At 34.1% G+C, this 24,997-nt stretch overlaps 3 protein-coding genes across 5 annotated transcripts; 2 read left to right on the forward strand and 1 right to left on the reverse strand.

Moving 5' to 3' along the window:
• The first annotated feature begins 7,808 nt into the window (after positions 1-7,808).
• Positions 7,809-11,486, forward strand: LOC124301552 (transmembrane protein 53). Its single transcript, XM_046756744.1, has 5 exons — positions 7,809-8,154; positions 8,827-9,034; positions 9,104-9,256; positions 9,826-9,951; positions 10,079-11,486. The coding sequence occupies exons 1-5, from the start codon at positions 7,937-7,939 to the stop codon at positions 10,340-10,342; spliced, it is 969 nt and encodes a 322-aa protein (XP_046612700.1). The 5' UTR covers positions 7,809-7,936; the 3' UTR covers positions 10,343-11,486.
• Positions 11,487-16,853: 5,367 nt separating this feature from the next.
• LOC124301551 (sodium-dependent phosphate transport protein 1, chloroplastic-like) lies at positions 16,854-23,303 on the reverse strand. Of its 3 annotated transcripts, none has more exons than XM_046756741.1 (10): positions 23,236-23,303; positions 22,581-22,924; positions 22,273-22,486; positions 21,539-21,698; positions 21,203-21,315; positions 20,937-21,068; positions 20,514-20,721; positions 20,274-20,418; positions 20,005-20,119; positions 16,854-19,737 (listed from the first exon to the last, which is right to left on the reverse strand). In XM_046756741.1, the coding sequence occupies exons 2-10, from the start codon at positions 22,598-22,600 to the stop codon at positions 19,582-19,584; spliced, it is 1,263 nt and encodes a 420-aa protein (XP_046612697.1). In that variant the 5' UTR covers positions 22,601-22,924; positions 23,236-23,303; the 3' UTR covers positions 16,854-19,581. The 3 variants fall into 3 exon arrangements, with proteins under 3 accessions (XP_046612697.1, XP_046612698.1, XP_046612699.1); XM_046756742.1 differs by having other exon boundaries at positions 23,154-23,270; XM_046756743.1 differs by having other exon boundaries at positions 22,588-23,270.
• Positions 23,304-23,428: 125 nt separating this feature from the next.
• On the forward strand, positions 23,429-24,978 carry LOC124301553 (NFU1 iron-sulfur cluster scaffold homolog, mitochondrial-like). Its single transcript, XM_046756745.1, has 4 exons — positions 23,429-23,647; positions 23,912-24,330; positions 24,426-24,529; positions 24,626-24,978. The coding sequence occupies exons 1-4, from the start codon at positions 23,577-23,579 to the stop codon at positions 24,848-24,850; spliced, it is 819 nt and encodes a 272-aa protein (XP_046612701.1). The 5' UTR covers positions 23,429-23,576; the 3' UTR covers positions 24,851-24,978.
• The last annotated feature ends 19 nt before the right edge of the window (positions 24,979-24,997 follow it).

Consider the following 24,997-nt stretch of genomic DNA (forward strand, 5'->3'; position numbering starts at 1 on the left):
ATTTCAATGAAATAATGTTAATTTCGTAGAAACAATGATTCATTAGTTTCGAGCGCGTATCCAAGTATCGAGAGTTCTTGAAATCAATTTAAAGTATATATTTGCAAACTTCAACTACATATGATTGTTTCAAACTGAGAAAAGTTATATTTCATTCTATTAGTCGATAACTTGAATTAAATGCGGTACATATAGCAACTCAAGAACTCTTTCTTGGTTCCACTCAAACATATCCTCATTTACTTGAATGATTTTTTTTTATTTGAAGTTGCTATATATATAACTTGATGAACAAAATAATATTCTTAAATGAATATTAAAACTTGTCTTGTGAAACAAATTTTTGTTTCAACATATTGTACATTTCTTTGATTGTAGTTATCATTGATTATGTCGGACAAATATTAGATTGAGTCAAATATACTATCTGGCAATAACGTTAATATATCAGTAAGCGTGGGATTATTGTTTCTAATCTCTCGGTACTTTTGAATCGATGTGTTCAGCGGTGAAAGTACTATTCTTTCACGAAGTAAATAAGGTTTGTTGATTCAAGCGAAGTTGTCGTTCCGCAATTTTTAGTTTAATTCAATGTAATAAATATGTAATTGGTTGAAATACATTAAACTCGAAAGCATATAGCATTCAAATCAATGCATCAATATTTTTGTTTCAACTAAAGAGTAGTTGTTCTGAGTGAGAAATCTTTCGAACCAAATAAACTGTAGGTCAACAAAATTAGTTGTTTGGTTCGATAACTTCTTTTCTCGGTGTATATGCGCACATGCCACAAATCCTATTTTCTGTGCTACTTCCGTCAACAACTCGACTACTTTGTAGTTTTTATTAAAGCACTAGTGCGTAAAAGTTGAATTTAACGCACTAGTACTCAAAAACTAAAAAGTAGTCGAGTCGTTGACGGAGGTAGTGCATAAATCAGATTAAAGTTTGTGTATTGTTCTCAATATATAACAATTATATCCACAGATTACACAGATACAAAAGAATAAATTTTACATTTATTGCAAAGTTTACTCGACAGTAAATGAAAAATTTTGTGTCTGAAACGTAAAAATTATTTGTAGTTTTCCCTTATCATTGTTACATGCATAATAAAAGATTCTTTACGTCGGAGGTCGTTTGATTTGTTCAAAATCACTCACGTAATATACGTAATAGCATCGTGTACTACAGGGGTACACGTCAGAATATGCATTTGGTAATATTAACAGTATGATATCCACAAAGGTTACTGAACACGCGACGAAGCCGTGTCAGAATTGCACAAAACGCCCACCGAAAGATGCACACCAAACATATCTATAGATAACTGTAACTGAGATCATCATACAAAGTGACTTGTTTGTATTCTATCATGCAACGATCCAATAAACTATGTAATGAAATGAAAGGACTTGCGATACTTATTATCAAATATAGGAAGGATAAGTAAGATTTTCTGTCCTTCCTATATCACTGAACCACGGTCAAGAAAATTTCTTCCTATTATCAAAGTCTACACATCGTTGATGTGACAGTATAAACTATAATCACAGCAATTTTATACATGCAATGTCGAACACAAATATTAAAATAAAAAAAACAAAACGTGCGGCTTTAGACTGAACGTAAGCCAGCCTTCGAACTACCGGTTTTCAAAGCGTAGGTTCCATGTTCACAAAACAAAAAAATATTGATATCAAATTCGAATTTCGAACTACAAATTCAAATCCGTGATTAGAGATTGAAAGGCCCTCGGATACCATGTTACATGAAAATATTAGGATTTGATTTTGAACCAATGCAATGGATCCACTATGACATCAATTTTTGAAATCTGACCTTGGATTCGTTATCGGTAACCCAAAAATCCTCCAGCTACTAATTACTACCAAAATCCGAATGTTTTTAGATTTTTTTTTCTACAATATTAGATTCTCCATTTTTTATTTCACGAATCTAATTTTAGATTCGTGATCAGCAACCCCGAAAACCTGACGGTACCAATTTTCATTCGAATCCATTCATCCAATCTCAAAGTATCAACATCTTTATTTTATTTTTAGAATGTTGTTATTTAAATGATTCAAACAGTACTGAACCGATCAAAGCCAAAATCTAATCTGTCCTAAGTTTGAAAAAACCACGTCAATTGAGACCAAAATTGCTGAAATCCGATAACTCGTTCCGGAGATATCTTCGGATAAAAAATTAATCACACACGTTCATACATACATACCTACATACAGATTTCCAGCAAAAAATGGTCGGAGGTGATTCTCTAGATCTTGAAACGTCGAGATCTATAGTGATATCTCAACTTTTAACTTTCGGGGCGATTACAATAAATGTTTTTTTTTGCTCTGAAGGCAGAGAAACGGTAAGTTAATAAAGAATTATATTACGTAACAATTATTCCAGAAAATGTGTTGCTATAATTGAATCACCTGCACTAATTCCGTAGGAATATAATTTCTGGTGCTATTTTAAACGATTTTCAGATTCAAGGTCGGATCGACTTTGGCAAAAAAATGTTGTAACAACACGTCTAATTTATAGCGTCATACCGACTTTTATAAAAATAACGTTGATCGAAAGACGTAAAAAAAAAACGTTTTTCATACGTGTGAGTTAGAACTTTATCAGACGTCTACGATTCGACGTCTTCACATAACGTTGATCCCAAAAACCGTGGTAACTGGGTATTGAATTCTGTCTTTCCATGTAATAAATGAGACACCTAATAACATTTGAAAAAATATAGCGTGAAAGATAACAGTCCTGTAAATGTAAATCATAGTTTAATTACTTGAATATTTCATGAAAATAGTGCTATGATACATCATTTCACTTCCCATTACTTGCTTAGATCAAATCTTGGAAAGTCTCTTAGCTATGGCTACTGTAATTGCCAGAATATAAAATAGCTTAATTAAGAGTAGGAATGTTACTTCTGCTGTGACGTCACTTTCTGACTCCGATATAAAAGTTCTTATAAAAAATGATCAAGTGACGAAACATGATAAATCCAGGAAATTTTTGCGGTGAGAAATCGTTGCATGTATTGTGCATGTGTAAGCTTTACATATTCAATTGTGTCTCGGTACGGTTTTTGCAGTATTATATTTATAAGAAGCACCGCATCGCCGGCACAATGCACGCTCGAGGTTATAAACAAATCACGGGGAATCAAAATACGACATACAATGAGAACTCGATCATCGCATTCGATTATCGACGATCATGTTTTGTTTACTGAACAGTGAAACGTCGCGCGTCGCTTCCTCGTGTGCTCTGTATCTTGCTTTGCATTTTACCTATTATTTCTGGTTGCCCGTGATTCACGAACGCCTTCACGTAGTTTAATTGATCATCAATATGGAATATTCAAGAAACGATTATTGCGACATGTTAATATGTTACGGAGCAGCTGGACGAGACGCAGACCGTGCCGCCGAAGAATACGCTGCCCGGTATCCAAAGCGGCGTCATCCTGATGCCGACGATATTTCGGCTTTGATAACGCGAGCGTTGAAGACTGGGAAGACGGTTCCACCTTGCGACGGGACGGAAGGTATCATTACAAGATCGAGGCGATTCGCTAAACCGGGCGAGCAGATTATCAGCACGAATGAATACATTCGAATGGAAAGGGCGCTTGTCCCTGGAGACTACCCGCGGCGTCGCAATTTTTGCCGTTGGTTGGTACGCCAGCACAAAGCGGACCCAAATTTTACGAAAAATATTTTTTTTACGAGCGAATGCGACTTTGACCGGAGGGGCCCAAGCAGCTACCATGCTCACAACATTTACCCTAACGAACCTGTGCTTCCGAGGGTTCCGGTTGGAGTGAAGCGGCTATGGGCAGGAATCATTGGCGATGTTCTGGTATGAACTTGAAATGCATTTTTTCTTTAATTTTCATTGAAGAAAAAATCAACCAAGTACAATTAGCTTATTTGGTTTAACTGTTCGTGGGTGATTCCAAATTCTCAACGTGATGCTAGAAATATAGGGTTCAACTACTGATACATTTTAACCCTTACAGTCACAGTGGGATGCTCAGCGTCCCACCTCAAAAATTTCCATTCTCTAGCCTTATCACAATTTATTTACAACTTCAAATGATCTCTGTTTCTTCGTATAACCTCAAAACCCCCCGTTTAACAATTGTCTTCCAGAATCATCGAATTTTGATAGTTTTTTCGATCTTACATCCGCCATATTGGATATCGAACTTATCTTATTCTGAGTTCAGATTCGTAATCAGTGACCCAAAAAACCTCCGAATAACAAAATTCAGACGAAAATATTGAGTTGAAAAACATGACTGAAAGAAAAACAGAAGAGAATCACGCGATTCTTACTTTCAAGATTATGTAAACTCCGCCAATTATGTATATTCGGTATAAAATAATACTTCAATCAATTGGCTTTCAGATAGGCCCAGTTGTGTTGGAGGACGAACTAGACGATGAGAACTACGAGTCTTTCCTTTCTGACCAGCTGCACGAACATCTCGAAGATCTACCGCTGTCCGTTCGCAAAGCGATGTGGTTTCAGCATGACGACTCCCCGGCACATCAGACGAAACGGGTGCGAGCCCTCTTGCGTAAAAAATTCCCCGGCGGATGGATCGGTTACGGCGGTACCGTGGGATGGCCAATGAGGTCCCCGGATTTGAATCCAGTAGATTATTTTCTCTGGGTTCACCTGAATAACCACATTTACGATGACACCATACAGACGGCTGAAGAATTGCAAACCAAGATTGAGGAAGCGATTAAAACAGTAAAGCCCGAGATGTTGGAGAATGCGCGACGAAACTTGATTCGCCGTGCGAACCGTTGCATCGAATTGGAAGGAAGGACATTTCACTTCCTTCCTTAAGTGAATTATAACATTAATCTATTATTTTAATTCGAAATCTTCGTCGTTATGATGTCATGATCTTATAGTTTCAAAAAATCGCGATTCAGTCAGCAGCATCGTGAAATTGTTCTTCCACTAAACATTTGAGTATCGTGACTATAAAATACTACTAACATGATTACCCCGTTACTAATTTCATTGTACTCGGACCTAATTGATAAGGTTTATATTATCTATAATCAAGCTTCAGCACAAATTAGTATTCAAAGACTATTCTTCTATATACAGAACATTTGACTATTATTACTATAAAATACTATCAATATGATTATACTACTACTGATTTTATTGTATTCATACCTGATAAGTTTGATATTACCTATCATTATTAAACTCCAGTACAAACTACTATTCATATTCACTATTTTATTATTAAACAAAAACAGTTGCCAACCAATTTGTTGCAGCGCATAACTACAAAGGTTCTTTGAAAAAAGGATAAAGTATAACAGTTGCAACTAAATCATTGTTGAATTAACCTGGTTACGGTCGTACGTATGGAATTGTCATCAAATTTCCATATCTTAATTAATATGAAAGTCCTCTTACACAGAATTTGCGTTATATTCATTATATTGAATACTATAGAAAGGGTGCGATTACGAGGAGTGGCTCGCGATGGATTCCTAGAAAATCGTTAAGTTTATCATTATACCTAATTGTTTGATCAGAATAGATCACCAGGTAGCGTTATATGGCGTCAAACCACCGCTACAATGACTAATTAACATTACATTGTAACGAAGTCACTTATAATTTGATTAAACTGTCTATCTACACTTGTAAATGAATATAGGTAAAGTTAATAGCGATGACTGCAAAGTTTTTACTGAAAAAATTCGAAATAGAGCTCAACATATCGCCTTTAAATGAGCTTACTCTCGAGGTGAAAGATCAATGATGACTCGTTTCTCAGAAAAGAAAACTTACCATGAAAATAAAATGAAGAGAATGCATTACTTATTGGATAATGATGAAGCGCAATTGAATTGTGATAAATACAAAAACGTTATTTACTAGACATTGATTTTTAAGCCTGGTATATTCATCTTTTCATACCAAAGCTCCATTGTTATAATAAAAATGCTTCCTGATCTTGTCTCGAATTCTTTGACCGCTTAGTGTTTATTTCGAGAAATGTTACGAAGTGGAAGTAGCTAAATCGTTTCATTATTACCAGTTAAAAATTCTTTCAACTGAGCTTTTTCGGTATGTAGCGGAGAATGGCTTCGTCGCCTATCACATTTTCGCTCAAAGTAATATGTGTATAACGTACTTTTGTGAAACTGCGAGCCACTCCGTTCGAATCGACGGTATATGAACGAAAATATAAAAATAAAAACATTCAAAAGGGTAACGAAAAGTAAGAAATTGATTCTGACCAAATTTCTTAAAACCAAATTTGGATGTTGAGCAGAATGTATTTGTTGGAGGGGATTAATCACAAATAATCGGCAGTAAATGAACAAAAATTATCGACTGCTGCAGTTCCCCCACAGCATAACGCAATACAGCGTCTGATAGGAAGGACGATGCGGAACTGGAAGAGGCTTTCAAAATTTTAAAGCATCATCCGTGACGAAAAAACGATTGTGCTATATATTTTCAATGCGTAGCGAAGAAATTGAGAGATTGTAGCAAAATTAGATCACGAGCTGAAGTTGAAAATGCTATAAACATGTTATTTCAATTCGACAGGGAAAAGTACGATAACCCTGTTCCCAGTTTTCTTCAACAGTATTATCGTAATGCTGCTCCTGTTTCTCAATAACTCGACATTAATTTTTTTTCTTCACTATCATGACACACCCGTTGAATTACAATATGCACAATAATGATTTCCAAAGACTTGCAAATGTCTGTAACAGCTTGCATTTCTTCAAACTTTTCGTCGTTCTTAATCACTACTAATCATTTTTTTTTACTCTGTTTACCCTACGGATGTCTCTGGCCGATATTTGAATGTGTGTGGGGGTCAATTCATGCTTGAAAACACTTAGATATAATTGTTTACATTATTTGTTTTAAAAATTTCAACATATAATACTGAAGACTCGTGTATAGGAATCTCCCGGTACGGCAGAATAACGTAACGTCATAACTGATCTTTCTTTAACGTGTAACAGCTTTTCTCAACACAGTGTCTAACTTATGTAAGTCGGGAAAAATGTTGCAAATAATATATTAGATTCCCGCTGTTATTTCATCTGTAATCCGTAAAAACTTTTGCACTAATCAAGGACAAAAATTTTCATTCGACAATATAGCTTTGTCACTTATACCGTCCCCTTCGACCCATTGACCCAGAGAAAATAACCACTGCTATTTGTACGTAATATGTATTCATAAGTATATACCAGATGGTAAAATTTGACGTAGTATGGTTATTCGTGTTATATTTAGCATGAATTTCATATTAGTATACATTATAGGTATATGTATGTATACAAAACGAGTGCATGATACGGTATACATATGACGTATACCTCTGTGGGTATATAATCTATTCGTAACAATTAGCAATGAACCACGGCGGTAATATCGAAGAGATCAATTGTCAAATCGCGAATCCAACTTCCGACAGCTAAATTAAATGAATAGTGTACTTTTACCGACGTACATATAAAAACACGTCAGTATGATATTTCGAAGCAGTCGAAAATACACGAATAAGTTGTCCATCGGCATTCTATTTTTTTAAATTCAAAATCAACGTGCAATATAAGTTACTGGACGATGACGACGATGTGAATGATAATTTACTGCACCGTTTGAAGTCGTAGTGCGTAGTCATATTGGCGCCGTTTCTGGGTATTCAAGCCCTACTATTATTTCTGACCCACGTAAGCTTCGTTATATTGATTTCCCCGACATCTCCCGAATACAACGACTAGGTTCCCACAACGCAAACTCAGAATATTTTACACGCGTACCTACAGCGTCCATCACTTCCGTTTTAAAACGGATTCCTGGGGATTCCGGGCTGTGAGGTATTATACCCACGATGTCTGAACAGGATGATCTCGAGTATTATATTAAATTCCCAACACCTTATCCACCGGCTCCGAAGGACCCTTCATCCGGAAACACTGCCGCAGAGCCTCATGAGGAATTTGTATTCGTATACGACGAAGACAAATTACCAGTGGTCATCCTCTTAGGATGGGCCGGCTGCCAGGACAAATATCTCGCTAAATACAGCGCGATTTACGAAGAAAAAAGGTACATCTTCGTAACACAATACAAAAGGTTAATTTTTTTTATGTATTTGATGATACTGCATCAGACTTATTAAGACTGGGGGCAGTACTAGTAACGGTTAGAATTTAAAGACATCGATAAAATGTAGATTAAATGAGAAACAAACTAGCTACAATCTACTCTCGGTAATAAATTGAGAAAAAAATAATTGTTTCCATTTTTATCCGATCAATTATTGTATCATCAAAATCTCTATTGCTAAATCTATACAATGACATGCGTTTGACAAGTGAAACGAAACTCAATGTCAATTTCGAATTTTAGAATTTTTATGCGTCACAAAAGTGGTCTTAGCGAGTGCCTCAGAAAGATAATATTATTATCTCCTAAGCCATCAACATAGGTATAGATAATTCAAAATTACAACTAGATGAACATAGTGATCTGATCATTCCCTTAAATGTATGTTCAGAGCGACCTCGTCTAAACAGAATAACATTTAATCAGGTATAACCGATAGCATTTTTTATACATTCAATTGTAAAATTGTAGCCATATTACATCGTAACAGTAGTAGTTTAATGATAAAATTTAAACATAAGTGTATGCAATGACATCTGAAACGATTATTCTCTTAAATCTGTGAGTTCGCAGTAACAGATTATAGTAATTGTGTAATTCATCATTTTTCAGCTGCGTAACCCTTAGGTATACCGCACCGGTGGAATGTTTGTTCTGGAAGCGTTATCGAATGAGGGATATAGGGAGAAGGCTCGTCCAAGTCATTGCGGATATGAATTTACACGAGCATCCAATCTTCTTCCATGTGTTCAGTAATGGGGGTGCATTTCTTTATCAACATGTCAGCTTTGCTATGCAGCAGCTGGAAACACCATTGAAGGTAAATAAGCATTGTAGCTACGTCACAGTTGTATGAAAATCTCGTAAATTGTTATTCTCATTGTCTCAGGTGAAAGGTGTGATATTCGATAGTGCGCCGGGCGAACGAAGAATAAGCTCCTTGTTTCGGGCAATCAGTGCCATTCTTGGCGGACATCCCTTTACTAACATACCGATGTCCTTCGTCATCACAATCTTCCTTTCAATCTTGTGGCTTTTCGAAGTATGCACAGATGATATTTCATAGAGTAGTATATGTTTTTATTCTATTGAAGAAACACTACTTCTGAAATCCATTTAAAATAACGTGAGACATAATGAAATTCTGTATAGTTTGATGATATTCGAAAATATATTGTTCTAGGGCTTTGAAATTCACTCAAATTTTGTTACATGAATGACGAAAATCAATTGACAAGAATGTCAAAAATTAATGGACTACAATGTTTTTAATGATTTTAGTGATACGGTGTTCTACTAAATAATACTGTGAAATTCTACACAATCCCAATTTCAAGAAGATCGTGTGTTTTATTGCACAGACTGTAACATCATTCTGAACTAACGATGAATATTAGGCTGTAACATCTTCAATGGGACAGGGCATGAACAAGCACATTAGATCTTTTCAATTTTCACTATATCCAAATCTAACTCTAGTCTTCACTTTTATTCTCAGAGAAGTCTTTTTTATCACTACGCAATGGATTATGAAAGATTAATCCTCTTAATATCGTCTCAAAACGTTCTTTCCCATAACAAAATTCTCATTTCATCACCACGCTGTTGCAGGTCATCGCACAATCTTTGAAGGAAGGTTGCCCAATCCCGACGAATCCCATAGCACTTGCTGAAGAAACGCACTCTTGGCCACAACTGTTTCTTTATTCTAATACTGACGACCTCATACCAGCCAAAGTATGTGACTTTATCTGAGAACTGCCTCGACGCAGAACTTTTACTCTACTTTTTTTTTCCAAAAAAATGATTTTCAAAGTTCATGACTTCTGTCACTTTAAAAATGTGTTGCATTTTACTTGAACAGGATGTAGAAAAATTTGCCAGTCGGCGCGCTGCCAGAGGAGTCCGAGTACAAATGGTCAGATTCACAGACTCGCCTCACGTCAAACATTACGCTGCTTATCGGGAGGTCTATATTAACATTGTCTGTACCTTCATTCACGAGTGTTTGATACCCGATAACTCGTCAGATCTGAAAGAAGCTAGCCACCATAGAGAGCCTGCCGAAAGGCCACGACTAACAAAAAGAGTCGTACTTCCAAGTGAGGCCTCAAAACCATTGATGTAAAGTGAGATATTTTACCAGGGTAGCAAAATGATCGGCAACATTAATACCAAGTAAACATCAATAATCGTATGTTATAGATATGATAATATTTTTCAGGTAACTGTATCTGAAAAACTTGTGCACATTATAACGCTTTCACTTATTGTTAGAATATTACATTGATGATGAGTGTACAAAGAATTTGAATCTTGAAACTGCTCTACATGATTTATTTCAAATGCTAGAAGCGACGATTTGTAAATGATCTTTTAAACTTTGTGTGAAAGCATAATATCGATAATCCTTGTTAGTTTGTGATACTCAGGTGCATGAAACGCTTGAATTTAATGAAAGTATGAAAATCCGAGTGAAATGAAATTTGTCAAAAATTATCATGTAAAGGGACATGAAGATACGTGTCTAAAAGCTGGAAATCATAATTGCAATTTTCAATGAAAATGACGAACAAGAATTCAGTGAATAAAACATAGGAGACGAATATTCAAACTAACACTTTTAGTGAAATTGTTATGCTACCTATGACAAATGGGAAAGAAAACCGAGTAAGATTAGGTAAATGGATCAAATGTAGAGGAAAACTACAGATTTTTAGTACATGGTAAAAAATTATTGAGTATTAATAGTGAATTGAATGTAATAGTATAATTAATTTCAGGGGTCTAAAACACATGTGAAACAATCTAAATTATTATGATGTAAAAAACATAGGAATTACAATCACTTCGATGACGAATTATGAAGAACCAGCTGATCATTTCTATCAGCTTTGTTAATAACTGATTAGGATAAATATAGCTACGATACGCAACTTTAAATATATTCAGCGCTCTATAAGTTGACTAGATAGAAATAAATTTATAACTTTAATTTCTTAGCATAGTGTTGATACCACTTTCTGCTATGTAATCGACACTAATTTGGTGATGAAAATTTTGAACTATATAATTTGTTAAATTATGAGGATCAAGCTGGCCTTGGCATCCTCTTCGATAGATAATTATTAATGTAATTAGTATTCTACTGTTTCTCTCTTTCGCTAAAAATTGGGATGTGTTTGTGAAATGATAAAGTGATCTAATGATTTGTATTCATTTCATGTTAAATAAATAATTGTTAAAGCGTCCACAAAAATATGTTTTAATCTCTTGATTAGTTTTACAAATAAAGACTGATAAATGCCTTCAAAATGCATTTCCTAATTTCCATTTTTTTAGTGTTTATCCTCCTTTTTTACAAAACTAGAATCAGGCCCGCGGACTTCGCGAGTTCTCATACTAAGTTTTGAGAATGATAGCAGAACTAAAAAGTTCCATATAGTCTTACTCAACTAGGGCATACAAATATTTCACTCGTCAAATACTATTTCTCCAACATCAACGGGTTCATCCATTTTCATCAACAATAACCCAAAGATACAATAATCTTGCCCAAGTATCGCGTGAAATATGTATTAATTTATCTGGTCATAAATATCGAATCGGATTTTTTTTACAATTTCTACATCAATATCTACAAAATTCATTCAAGTGTATGTAAGTGTACTTCTTCGATTAGAAGAATAATCATCTTCATCAACTCTAGCGACTTCCTGTACTCATTTTTGAAAATGTTTAGACCATAGATTATTTCTTATGACCCATGTATCACACGTGTTATAACAATATCACGATATTTCTAAGAAATATAATAACACCCGAACAATCAGTGCAGGAATAAAATTGACAATACGTGCGAGCTTTAACATAACACAAATCTGTTAATATTGAATAATTAACCAAGGCCAACACGACGTTGAATATCTGACTTTGGAGCCTACATATTCTGTTTTCTCATTATGAGGAGTATATCCTACCTCATAATCACGAACACAGATACAAGTAGGACTGGGAAATATGAAAAGTTAATCAGCAAGCTTCTGGTTGAATGAGAAACAAAAAAAAAAAAAAAACTCGTCAATGGATAGGATGAAGAGAAATAAATAAAATGATCAATTCGCAAGTTGATGGCAGATGATAAGATAAAAAAATACAAAAACGTTGATGACTTGGTACAACGACCTAAACTTTGCACTAGTCACAGTTTTGTGAACCTGCGCAACGCATGCCAATTTTCTAAGTAATGTCAAACCTCAATTAAAATGATTCAACAATTTTCATTTATATAACTGAACAGTAAATGGACAGACGAAAAAAATTTATTATTATCTCAGCAGTAGCATCAAGTTGAAAGTTTATACCGTAACTGGTTGTGCATGGGTTTTAACAGATCATTAGTAAATTGGTGCTGCGGTGATCATCAAGACGATAACCGAATTCTGAAGGCTACAGAGTCAAAGATTTCCAGAGGATTTTCCAGCTTTACGGATACTAAGATACATTCCCGATCATCGAACTGTTTTACCGATCTTCATAAGCATAAAAAGAAACCTCGAACAGCTTGTTTCAAAACTAATATCAAACGCAACGAGGAGCTATCCTTCTTCGTTAGAGCACCGGAACAGCTAAAGAAAAATATTGAAGATCCGTTGGAGCAAGACAAGCAGAAGGCGTTAGTTATTCAAAATATCGGAATTTTTTGTGCTATTAGTAAGACGCAGAATAAATTAATACTTAAGTTTAATATGTAAAATAAAAAAATGGGCTACGTTTGGATTAGATTTATCCAGTTTACATAGCAAACAGTTCCGATAACGGATTGCAGTTAATCGGCTGATTTTTCAGGCAAAGTCAATGTAATAGCGCAGCAAATTCCACCGCGCCATCATGTCAATCGTACTCAAATAATGGAGACAGGTCACTTTTCAACTTCAGGCACTTTGCTGATCCGGAAGAAGTGGTGACAGAGTATATAAACGTCTACGTGTATAACAGGTAACTATTGATGATGTTAATGAAAATTAGGATGAGACGATTTGCAAATGAAATGAAAGATTGATGTATTTAGAACTCGTCTAGAAAGAGTAGACAAGAAAAGAGTATCTGCTGCAGTTATTGCGTTGCACAATATTCAGAAGGCAGCTTCTGTAGAAACAAACTATCCAGAAGGAGAAAAATTGTTGAACGCCAATAGCTTCAGCGAAAATTTTCTACGAACTACCAAGGTTTGAAAAGATGCGTTCAAAAACACAAAAAATTAGTAATAATTAGTTTTCATGCTAATTAGATTCATTGGTTTCTTATTAATGTACAATGTACTTTCGATCCTCGACTCTGAAGTTTCAAATTAGGTGCGATTCTGTTGCAAACAATTAGAAAAATAGCTTCAAATAATTAGACATTGAAAATTACCATTTACCACATTCATCTCAAAATGTGAAAATGCTTTCACCACAAAATAGTCAAACTCGAGTTTCCTGAAATTGGAAAAACGTTTACCGTCAATCAAGTTTATAGCTGAGAGGACAATGGCAACGAACAACTTTATCTTCGAGTTTGGAGCTCTGGACGCAACTAGTTTACAAAATAGTAAAACTCATTGTGTACCATCGATTCAAGGAAGAAGAGAACTGAATACTGCTACTAACATTAGTCCAGTATTATCTAATACGGATAACAGTGAGTAACAATGTCATTTGATGTTAAACATGGGAAAATGAGAATAAAATAATAATAATAAAGATTTACGTCTTATTTAGGATTGCGAAAGTATAAACTAACGGATGGAAAAAAGGTGCATTGCCACAAATCACCGAAGTCCGTAACACTTTTGCCAAAATTAAGTTATACCAAACTGGGAACTGACAATGTTGATTGTTCGCCAGTCAGAAATTTACATGGTAGCATGGCAGTACTACCCAATATTCCTCGAAAGAAGAACTCAAGTTCGAAAAAAAATCAACTGCAGAAGAATGTAACCAATAATAGTAAGGGTAAATCTATAAAAATTATAATTAATGAGGTGAATTTCTTTGTTGACGTAAAACTGATATGGAAAATCAATCATATTCGAAATAGTTGAAATGAAATTTAAATCATGCAGCTTGCAAAAGAAACATCTGTACTAGCTATTTCTAATTCATTCCTCATGAGCAAACCGGAATTTGCACTAATTATAATTTAAAACATCTAACAATTTTCAGGTTCATCAATTTTCTTCAATTAAAATCCTGCAATAATTTCAATCCGTTTGAATTGGTGAATACCATATGCGGTTCCATCTTTTTTTAAACAAATGCAATACAAATTTTTTGTTAAAAATTGAAGAAACTAATTGAGCCACACTATAGTTTCTTTTTGGTTGATTAGAAAGAGATGTAAAAATAAAATTCTTGTAGCTCGACTGCGAACCAGTCAATTTTACGAAATCTTATTGTTTTTTTAAAAGAAATCTTACTTTGAAAAAATCTTTGACACTTTCCATTTAATTGTTAAAAATTTATCCGACAATTTTCAACAACGAGCAATTTTTTAAAAATAATTTTCATTAGGCTTACTGTTAGAAAATTGCTTTTTTTTCTTTTCCAGAATTGCCAATTGCCAATGTCAACGGAGAAGTAGCGAATGTTAAATCTAATTGGCAGTTACTGAAGCAAACGAGAAACTGGAATCAACCAAAGAATGCCAACAACGATCAGCATACGAAGAAACTCTATCAAACGTTAGAAAAAATGTCCAATGAAAGAAATAAAAAGGCTGGTTATCTTCCACACAAAGCAACAAGTAAGACATTGAAATCGAGATTTGGAAGTAAATTCGATAAAGAAACTGAAACTCTGTTTTCAGATTCAGTATTAAATCCAAGTAAGAAGACCATGAAGGACCAGAAAATGTTGAAACCAACTGTTTTTGAAAGAAAAGATAATAGTTTGATTCAAAATGCATCACTAAAATGTATGCGCAGTATAAATACGGAGAATGATATTCTTAAAATATGTCATACTAATTTTGAAAAAACATACTACTCGGGTACAGGAAATGAAAATAAAAACAAAGGTAAGAAAACGATAACCAATTCCAAGACCGATAGAACTACAGCAATAAAATCCGAAGCAGAGAAGTATTTGGATAAGTGCGGCTTAATCTCAGATAAGGATAGGAGCGATAATAACCAGAAGACAGTATCATGTCCAACTTCTGAGGCTGTAGCTGATATGTTAGAAAAACTAAATATTTACGACACTGGGTTCCACATAGACGAGGAAAGATATGAACAATCCATAAATGTTCGTATGAATCCAGAAAAATGTGAAAACTCAAGGCAGTTGTTGATTGCCGAAACTCTAAACTCGTTTCCAAATGGTAGAAAAACAGTTAAGATGAAAGAAGAATTACCAGAAGAGATAATGTCAGCAAAATGTAATGAGAATATGAACAACGCTCGATGTAACAGCAATGAGGTAGTAAATAATACAGAAATGCCGATATGCAAATCAGAGATGATAAGCAAAGATCGAAAACAGTTATCTACTGTTGAACAAAGTAGCAACACAAATCAAAACGATGAAATTGCAGTCAAATATAATAATCCTTTTATTGAAATCGGTTTGAATGCACTAGAAAGACAGATACCAAAGTACTCATGCTATCAGATCCGCAAGTCAAAGTTTCTAAGCAAAGAGTTATCATTGCATCCGACACAATGGTATCAAGATTCTGTAAATTTTAGTAACCCTCTAAATTCTGGTAAAAAATTCATATTCGGTGTTGAAAATAATAGTGACAAATGGCTGATGCAAAAGATACAGCGTACCGTGGCAAATACCATTCGTAATTGTTCCACAAAAAACAATGAAAAACCTTTGAAGGATATGGATAAATTGAAGTTTTATAACAGTTGTGAAAAACTGCATGTAATAATAGATAAAAAATTGGCCGAAAACAGGAAGGATAAGAAAAAATTAGTCAACATCAAAAAACAGTCGTTTGTTCAAAAGTTCTTAGCAGTCCAAAACGAGATATTAAAGAATCCTCGATTACAGGCGATTTTGCCAAGTTTGGTAAATGGACTACCAAATTTGTCAAATGGCAGAGCTCGCTAGATGAGAAAAAATTTTTTCTGTACTCCGATACGAATCTATTTACCTCTTTCAATTAAATACGGATGAAAATAAATAAGCATACCACTTTTAATTAACGTAAATTTGATTTGATTGAACAATTTCAATCATTCAAAACCTTCACTAGCAACTGCGTAACAATAAAGTATACTGTACAAATTATAGCAGCATTTTGTGAGCGCATACAAAATATCCGAATCTCTTTTAACCAGCAGTTACTATAAAAATAATTTTTGATGGCTTAAAATGAATAAAACATGAAATTGCCGTTAATGATGGTAACTTTTTTTTTTGAATTTCACTATAATGTACATGATAAGTAATAAACTTTGGCTTCCATTGAAACTTGTTATGGAGCAGTGAATATATGTCTCTTTTTTTATTTACTTATCCTGGATGACCTTTTCGTTAGGAACAAAATAATAATCTATGCAAAACACAATTCTTCGTGTCAAAGAAAAAAAACCATGCGAATACTTACAAACTGAATAATAGATATTTTTTTCACAATATACGTTGATCGAAGTATATATCTTTAGTTAATGCAATATAAGTATACAATTTGAGATGGTGCCGAAGAAAATCTGACTAGGGACGGTATAATGCATGAGTCACCGATTCGATCCACCTTTTGTACACGTGTAGGTCATGACCAGCAGTATAATAGGTGCAAGTACTAAGACATGCTTCTTAACCCTTTTCGAGAAATAATAATGAAATTAATTGTGAATTAATTAACAATTATAATAGAAAATTAAAATTCATCATCAAAATTTCACTCCGTTCATATACATTCTACATCAACGAAAAGCTACCGACCACGTGGCGCGATGGAAAGAGCCCTGCTTTGAACTAGAGCTCTACGTAGAATACAGTTGAATGCACTGAAATTTTGATTACTAATTTTAATTTTTTATTTTGATTATTAATTAATTGACAATTAATTTAAATATTATTTCTTGGAAACGGTTAAGATGCGTGCCTTCCTACTTGCACCTGTTATACTCCTGGTCATGACCTAAATGTGTACTAAAGATAGATCGAATTGGTGACCCATGCATCATAGCATCCCCTTATGAGTGTACATTGCCCAAAAATATCTAATGTTATAAGATTAAATGGTAATCATAATTTATATACAGTATAGTTGTTTACATAATATACAAGTCCCATGTCAGTCCCTTTTGGTATGTATTTGCTAATTAGTGAACTGGGCTAAAATCTACGCCAATTAAATAACACTTTACACAAGAAAATTTACAAAATACTGACTATAAAAACTTATATTATTGATATTATTAGTACTATTATAATTACTACTATCATTATTCTTACTTTCTGAAAGTCTATTTTTGTACTATAAAAAGTTTTCAAAGTCCGAATAATCTCCTACACTATACATAAGATCACATACTATGATTTGCTTAGGCTCACAGTACAGAGACAGTGAAAAACGTAAAAAAGAAAGTTTAAGCCACAAAACCTGTCACAATTGTCATTTTTTGTTTATTTTTTTTTTTTTTTAATCGCTAATGGAGGTTCATTTCAGTCCCTTGACAACTGAAAATTTAGAAAAAGTGTAAGCCAGTTTGATTCAAATACACGGCGAAAGTGTGTTAGTTAAGATGAAATATGAAGGTGAAGATGAAATAATTTCGTTTGTGAGTTAATCAATGAAAACAAGATAATGCATTCGCAAATGCTAGTCAACGAAGACATCCGAAGTTTTGAAACACATTGTGAGACTTGCAAAGTGCGTGACCACCAAAAAAATTGTAGATGTTTTAGTAAGTATTTTGAGAGTATTACACAGAATATACCGTTAACGGTTACGAAGCGTTTTTATTAAACCCAGTACATAAAGCCACGAATAAGATCAGGAGCAAATCATTACATTTGCAGATTGCATGGTGACGAAGGCTGTTTTGGTAAATGCTTTCAGTTTCAATAATACTGCTGTGTAATCATCGAATTGTGTTACTTACATACATACATTGGGCATTCCGTGAAAGCTTGACTAGGTTTTAACTTCAGCAGTTTTGATTAACGCAATTGAAACTTTTTCATCTGATAATAGAACTTTTAAACTTTATTTTTTAATTTACCATTTTAGAGGTATGATACTCAAATTTTTTTTATTTCCACCATTTTGGCAATTTTTGAACAAAACAAAACAACAAAATCTGATGTTTTGAACCAACTATATTATGATTGGACCCATGATGGAATCTCTTTTTTCTATTATTCTCAGGACACTGATAATGTTTAAGCTACAAAAATACATGTTTTACAAATATTAAAAAAATTCTGTGTTTCAGTCAAACTCTATGGTAACTATGTTAAAATCACGTAGAAGTAAAAGATAATTTTTATACTATTTGTCATCGAATTTACAAAAATTGTATTAATAGTCAATTTCATCTTCCATTCAATTTAAATATCTGGAGACGTCCTTGTAATATAAAAGTATCCATCTTTGGTGATTTGGAAATGACGCAGTTGCCTTAGGCGACATAAAAATAAAAAATATTTTGAGCGTTGTGAAAAAAAGTTGAAATTGAGAATAATTTGAGCGTTCATAATTTAAAAACAGTTGCATATGAGAACACAAAAATTTTATTTTAGAAATGCTACAATCATCTAAAAAAAATTTAACCACATTACAAATGGAGGGGTCAAAATTTGGTCGAATTGGCATGGAATGATGTCCCGTATAGAATGGTGTTAATATAAACAATGAAAGGCATGAAAAGCAGAAAAACAATCGCACGAAAGCTTCAAGCACGGAAAAAGACTATAAAAGAAGATTCTCTAAAATATTAGATAACGTTTGTGAAGTAATATAGGCCAGCCGCAGCAGTGCTTGTAAAATGAATTTTTTTGCACTTAAACCCATTTCTTTGCATATCGATTGAAAATCGTAATATATGTATTTACGTAAAGTATATATGCTTTTATTCAGAATAATAATTGAAAAAAATAGTAATAACATTCGTGTACGTATGGAAATAATTGGTAATAATCGTACGAATTCTCATCTCAAGTCATAAATTTATGTAATTTTGATGTAAGATTAAATCTATACATACCTTGGTATGCCTGAAGGTGATAAAATACTTCGATTTTATACAATAATATATACGTTTTTGCAACACCCTTGGTTTATCGTCACTCATTTGTATTGTTTATCGTCATACCTCGTATCACGTTCATCACATTTTCCCACATACAACGATCCAAGTATTCATAACACTTGGAGCGCAGAACTATGTGTGTGATAGATTATCGCACCAGTAAAATTCACTGCAGCTGCCAGAACGAAGACTGGCATCCATCGACCCTGCGAGGCTGTCACTAATTCGGCAGTCAATGGACCACAGAGAATTCCAGGTATGGTAGCCTGCAACAAATAAATATGTTAATATTTCCATTCTATAATTGATTTTTTGTTTATATTCAATACAAAGTCCTGGTAGTTGGTAATAATTATCTTTGTTGGTGAACAAAAGTTTTGGATCTAAATACTTTCTTACATGTGCAAGGATGAATCACTGTATTTTTATTTGCCAAATGAATAATCGATGAGTGCCTACTGTACGTATTAAATATGATAATTATTCATTGTACATTATTATGAAGAAAAAAAAGTCAATTATTTTTTACTTACTATTGTGTTTGATATAGCAAAAGTTATGCCAGCATGATTAGGAGCTACATCAGCGTGATTGCTGAGATGACCTGCCGAATTGCAAGCGCAAAGTCCCATCGAAATTGACACAAATCTGTATAAAGTGCGCAAGTTTAAAATCATACATTGTTAGAAATACGAAATATGAAAGCAAGTATAGGAAAAAGTGAAAGATTCATTGTTCCATTCAATGGATTTAAAAAAATTTCAATACATCTTGATATAATATCGGTTTAATTCAAGCTTACATCACAGCTGCAAGTAAGTTGTCAACGGCGCAAAAGGCGAGCAAAAATGCCCCTGGACCGATTAAGCCGATGCTAGTCATCAATCTCCTTACAGATAAGACTGACCACCTTTTTTGAATCAAATTATCCGCACTGTGACCAGCAACTACAAAATGAAAAGTATATTATTGGATTATCAGATTGTTAGATTTTAATTCAAAAATAGAATTTTTATTGCAACGTATCAAATAAATGGCTTACCAATACCGACAAGCGAGTTTACAATGTACGGCAAAGCTGTTAAACTGATGCTTTCCTTGTAGGCAGATAAATTTCGTGCCAAATAAGTCGGTAACCATTGCATGATTATGTAGTTGCTCCAATTCATTGCAAAATGAGCTATATACAATGCCCAAAGAGGCCAGTGAGTTATCAGTTCTGTCCAGTGCATATTTCGATTTTGAGCCACCTGAGTATATGAAAAAATATTAGAACGTATTTAGCTAGTTTTAAAGTGGTAGCATATTTCCTTCGTAACACAGTGTACCTTACTTATTGTCAATGATACTTTGAAATTTTGCCAGCTTCAGGGTTTTAACTGAGTATAATCCGAAATGTAAATTGCCCAGATAAAACAATTAACGAGCTACAATTAAGAGTTATTTGAAATAAAGGTCTGCATACTTTGGGTAAAAACAATGGTATTTCGTCTTGAGTGTTTGACTCTCTATAAAGTAACATCCACAATAAAGTCCAAAGGATTCCGAGGCTCCCAAACAAGTAAAATCCGTTTGGCCAGGACATGTGCGGACAAATCTATAAAAATTAGCAGGCAAAGTTTAATCAATTTTATATAATAATTTTATAACAAACAATTTAAATAATCTTTAAATTTGACGACGATTTAATTGTTTTCAGTTAAAAATTGGAGTTATCATATTCTGACTTACAACCGACGCTACTACTTGGCCAACGGATCCCGCAGCTACAAGATACCCAAATGCACGCGATCTCTCCTCAACTGGTACGTTATGAGCAAACAGGTGAAATATAACTGGAAGACCTGAAAAATAATTCCAACAGCCAAGAAATAAGTAATAATTGTCATGTTTGGAGAACTTCATTTTCCATTATATTTCGATTTGCATTTTTACACATTGTCAAATCTTTTCTTCTTGGTTGTAAAAATACTTTCGATTGGAATATTTTAATGCTTTCTGTTGTCTTATTAATTTTACCGCTTACTTTTATACTAAATGGCAATAAGTAGAGCACAGTCAACGTACCTAAACCTTCTCCGAGTCCAAGAATAACTCGACATATGATGAGCATGGGTATCGAATGGGCCAATAGAGGTGTGATGACCGTGCTAATTGACCATAGCAAAACTGCCGACATCAAAACAGTTTTACAACCAAATCGATTAGCCGTACTTGCTCCGATAACCTAAAAACATCACAAGCTACATCATGTTTATTACATATACACAAAACGAACTTGATCAAAATTGTTTTTTGTACCCACTTAATTATATGACATTGCATATCGGGAGTTATTTCAAGAAAGTAATATTTCTCCGAGAAACGTAATTTAATATTTTTAAGTGCTTCTGCAGCTGTATAAGGAATCCGAAAAATATGCTTGGGGTGTTTTTTCAATTATTGAAAAAAGATGTAACGTTAGGTATATGAATTTTACAATATTCGTACTAATTGTTCGACATATCATATAAAGATCAAACTTTGTACCATAATTATAAAATGCTCTAGCCTAAGTTGTTTTTTTTCTGGAAATCTCACCACTTGAAACATTGCTGATACTAGGTAGAAGTTTCAATAGCAATAGAAATTCCTTGAATTTGTAAAGTGACTGGGATAATTTAAAGACCATTCAAAGAAGACACATGAAGCGCTTGAGTATCTATTATGAACAGGATTTTGAGAATAATTTTATCGCAGCATTAAGGATTGCTGTGGCTCGATAGAGTGGAAGTAATAAGAGAGAAATCGTCAAGATTTACCTGGCTTGTAAAATAGCCAAATGCAAACGCCGACAAGATCCAGCCTTGCCAATGAAGATTCCATCTGTACTGGTCGGTCATAGGAACGATGGCAATCGGCATGATTACCCTGTCAGCTGCATTGATGAAATTTGCAGCGGAACATAATGCAACGATTCTGGAAGTCCTGGGGAGCATAGCTAGCCGCGGCATGTTGTATGATTCTCGTTGATCACTGTGTGAAGTGTTTGTTTTCAGAGTAAGACATTGTGGGTACTTTCAGGTTAGAACCCTTTATTTGTTATTATTTTCAGTAAAGATAATTTAACCTCAAACCTTTGCGTTGCATTCAGCGATATTTCATTTTCATATATATCATAAAAAGAAACATTGCGGGTAGCTGGAGTTGGCCACGCGAGTAAAATACGATTTTGTCAAATGATGAATGAGAGATGAATAAAAAAGAATGAGAATAACCGGTTGTGCGTAGAAAAAATGTTAACACTCCTTATCGTCGTCGAAAAATATTGAAAAGACGTCAAGTATAACTGTTAATAATTCATTATCATGTTGACACCGTTGACACGTTTGATGGACGTGTAACGTAATATAAATCCTGGATCCAATTGACGTGTCAATTGGATTTCAAACCACATAACGCACAGTAAAGTATCTGCAAAAATTCATCAATGATATAATTCGTTGTACAAATGTTATATTATTCGCAGTCAATGTTCGGAAAACGAATAGTAAATTGGCCTTATGCCGGCTTTTTTGAAAGTAAAAAGTTTCGTTGTGAGTCAGATAGACACTGGAAAAATAAGTCAGGGTCGTCATCACTGTCGTCATTGATTTTAACCGTGATCTAATTTTCTTTTTTTTTTTATTAAGATCACAATTACCACATAATTCCACCAAATGGGACAAACAAAATCGTTATTCCATCGTTTTTAATCAGATGCTCCTTTAATTTCAAATACCCACCGTTGACTGTAACAGCGGACATTTTGCTTTGTTTGAATCCTTCTGACGAAGATGATCAAAGACAATGTTGTCCTCTGTAATGAGAATCTAAAATTGTCGGACCTTGTTTCACGTCAAAGCTTTTCGCCAAAGGAATAATTTTTTGCCGTATATTTGGGAAACACTTTTTAAATCTCCATGAATTTGGACCGCAAAGATCAATCCACCTGGCGAATAATCATTTGATCCAACGGAACTAACGTATCATATCGCTTTGTTACGGTGGTCTTAAAAAATTACAGATGATTTTGACAGTACGACATTGCAATACGCAAAAGTAAAGAATAACTCTGAGGAATAAAATGTTCGCAAAAACAACAGTTCTCAGTCGTTCGATAAACTGTGGGTCAATTTTTGCACGACAAAGTTTACGGTATGAATTACAAATTGTTATTTACTGATGAAATTAACGTGTGTTTATAACCTAATCTAACGTACGGTAACCGTGAGATATTCCTGTACAATTTGTTACTCTACGAAACGTTGAGCAACTTTAGATTTTCCTTTCTCTCTTTCCTTATAATTCGCAATATTTTTTGTAATTTTTTTTGTAAACTGTCGTATCCACTAGTACATGGAGTCAAATTTTCTAATACGTGTATGGAACGCCCTTCAAAGATATCTCCTTTTATGGCAGGACTATCAACAATGCTAAGCGTCTTCACAACTGTAGCAAATCTTACATGCAAAGGCCTTTCCTTTGGCAGTCAACCACTAGATTCAACGAATTGCATAAACGCAATATGTTTATACAAACTCAAGACACGCCAAATCCCAATAGTTTGAAGTTTCTACCTGGAGTTGCCGTCCTCGAACCAGGACAAACAATGGATTTTCCTACAGGATCAGATGCATATTGTTCGCCATTGGCAAAGATGCTTTTCAGAATTGAAGGAGTGAAGTCGATATTTTTTGGGTCTGATTTTATCACTGTAACTAAAGTTGACGAAGACGTCGATTGGAAGCTCATAAAGCCAGAAGTATTTGCTACTATAATGGATTTTTTTGCTAGCGGATTGCCTGTTCTTACGGAAGCACAGCCATCGCTAGATACAAGTAAATGAATTGGACAATTTCATGTGATCTTTTATAACAATTACTCTCCATTGTTTTCTATTCCTAATTGTAATTCATTGACGTTTCTGAATTAGAGATTCAGGATGATGACGATGAAACTGTTCAAATGATAAAAGAACTTCTTGACACAAGAATCAGGCCCACAGTCCAAGAAGATGGAGGAGACATTGTGTACATGGTACGTAAATGAAGTATTGGATATAAAACATTTCTTTCTACTTCAACCATCAACTGTTTTCAATTTGAAGTTACAAAATACTTTTTATTGCCACAGGGTTTTGTAGATGGGATAGTAAAGCTAAAAATGCAAGGTTCTTGTACCAGCTGCCCCAGTTCCGTAGTGACATTGAAAAACGGTGTGCAAAATATGATGCAATTTTATATTCCTGAAGTTCAGGGTGTCGAACAAGTCGAAGATGAATCAGATCGAGCAGCGAAGGAAGAATTTGAGAAATTAGAGACTAGGATTCAGACAAGCAAGACCAGTAACGAACACTAGAGCAAAAGATCTTGAAATTACTTCTATTGATTTTTAGAATGAATAGCATCTTGTAATATACTTAATACTGATATTCATATCTAAATGTAACAGCTATTTGTAAATAGAATAGTTTTTATTCGTTGAAATATGTTGTGATAATGGGGA

The sequence above is a fragment of the Neodiprion virginianus genome, chromosome 3 (genome assembly GCF_021901495.1).
Source record: "Neodiprion virginianus isolate iyNeoVirg1 chromosome 3, iyNeoVirg1.1, whole genome shotgun sequence".
Lineage (NCBI taxonomy): Eukaryota > Metazoa > Arthropoda > Insecta > Hymenoptera > Diprionidae > Neodiprion > Neodiprion virginianus.

Coding starts and splice junctions, on each gene's coding strand:
- LOC124301552 (XM_046756744.1), top strand. CDS start 7,937: ATGTCTGAACAGGATGATCTCGAGTATTATATTAAATTCCCAACACCT. Junction 9,035..9,103: donor AGCTGGAAACACCATTGAAG/GTAAATAAGCAT, acceptor TCATTGTCTCAG/GTGAAAGGTGTGATATTCGA. Junction 9,952..10,078: donor ACGACCTCATACCAGCCAAA/GTATGTGACTTT, acceptor TTACTTGAACAG/GATGTAGAAAAATTTGCCAG.
- LOC124301551 (XM_046756741.1), bottom strand. CDS start 22,600: ATGCAACGCAAAGGTTTGAG. Junction 21,316..21,538: donor TGGACTCGGAGAAGGTTTAG/GTACGTTGACTG, acceptor ATTATTTTTCAG/GTCTTCCAGTTATATTTCAC. Junction 19,738..20,004: donor TTGCTATATCAAACACAATA/GTAAGTAAAAAA, acceptor TATTTGTTGCAG/GCTACCATACCTGGAATTCT.
- LOC124301553 (XM_046756745.1), top strand. CDS start 23,577: ATGTTCGCAAAAACAACAGTTCTCAGTCGTTCGATAAACTGTGGGTCA. Junction 23,648..23,911: donor TTTGCACGACAAAGTTTACG/GTATGAATTACA, acceptor CTTTTATGGCAG/GACTATCAACAATGCTAAGC. Junction 24,530..24,625: donor GAGGAGACATTGTGTACATG/GTACGTAAATGA, acceptor TTATTGCCACAG/GGTTTTGTAGATGGGATAGT.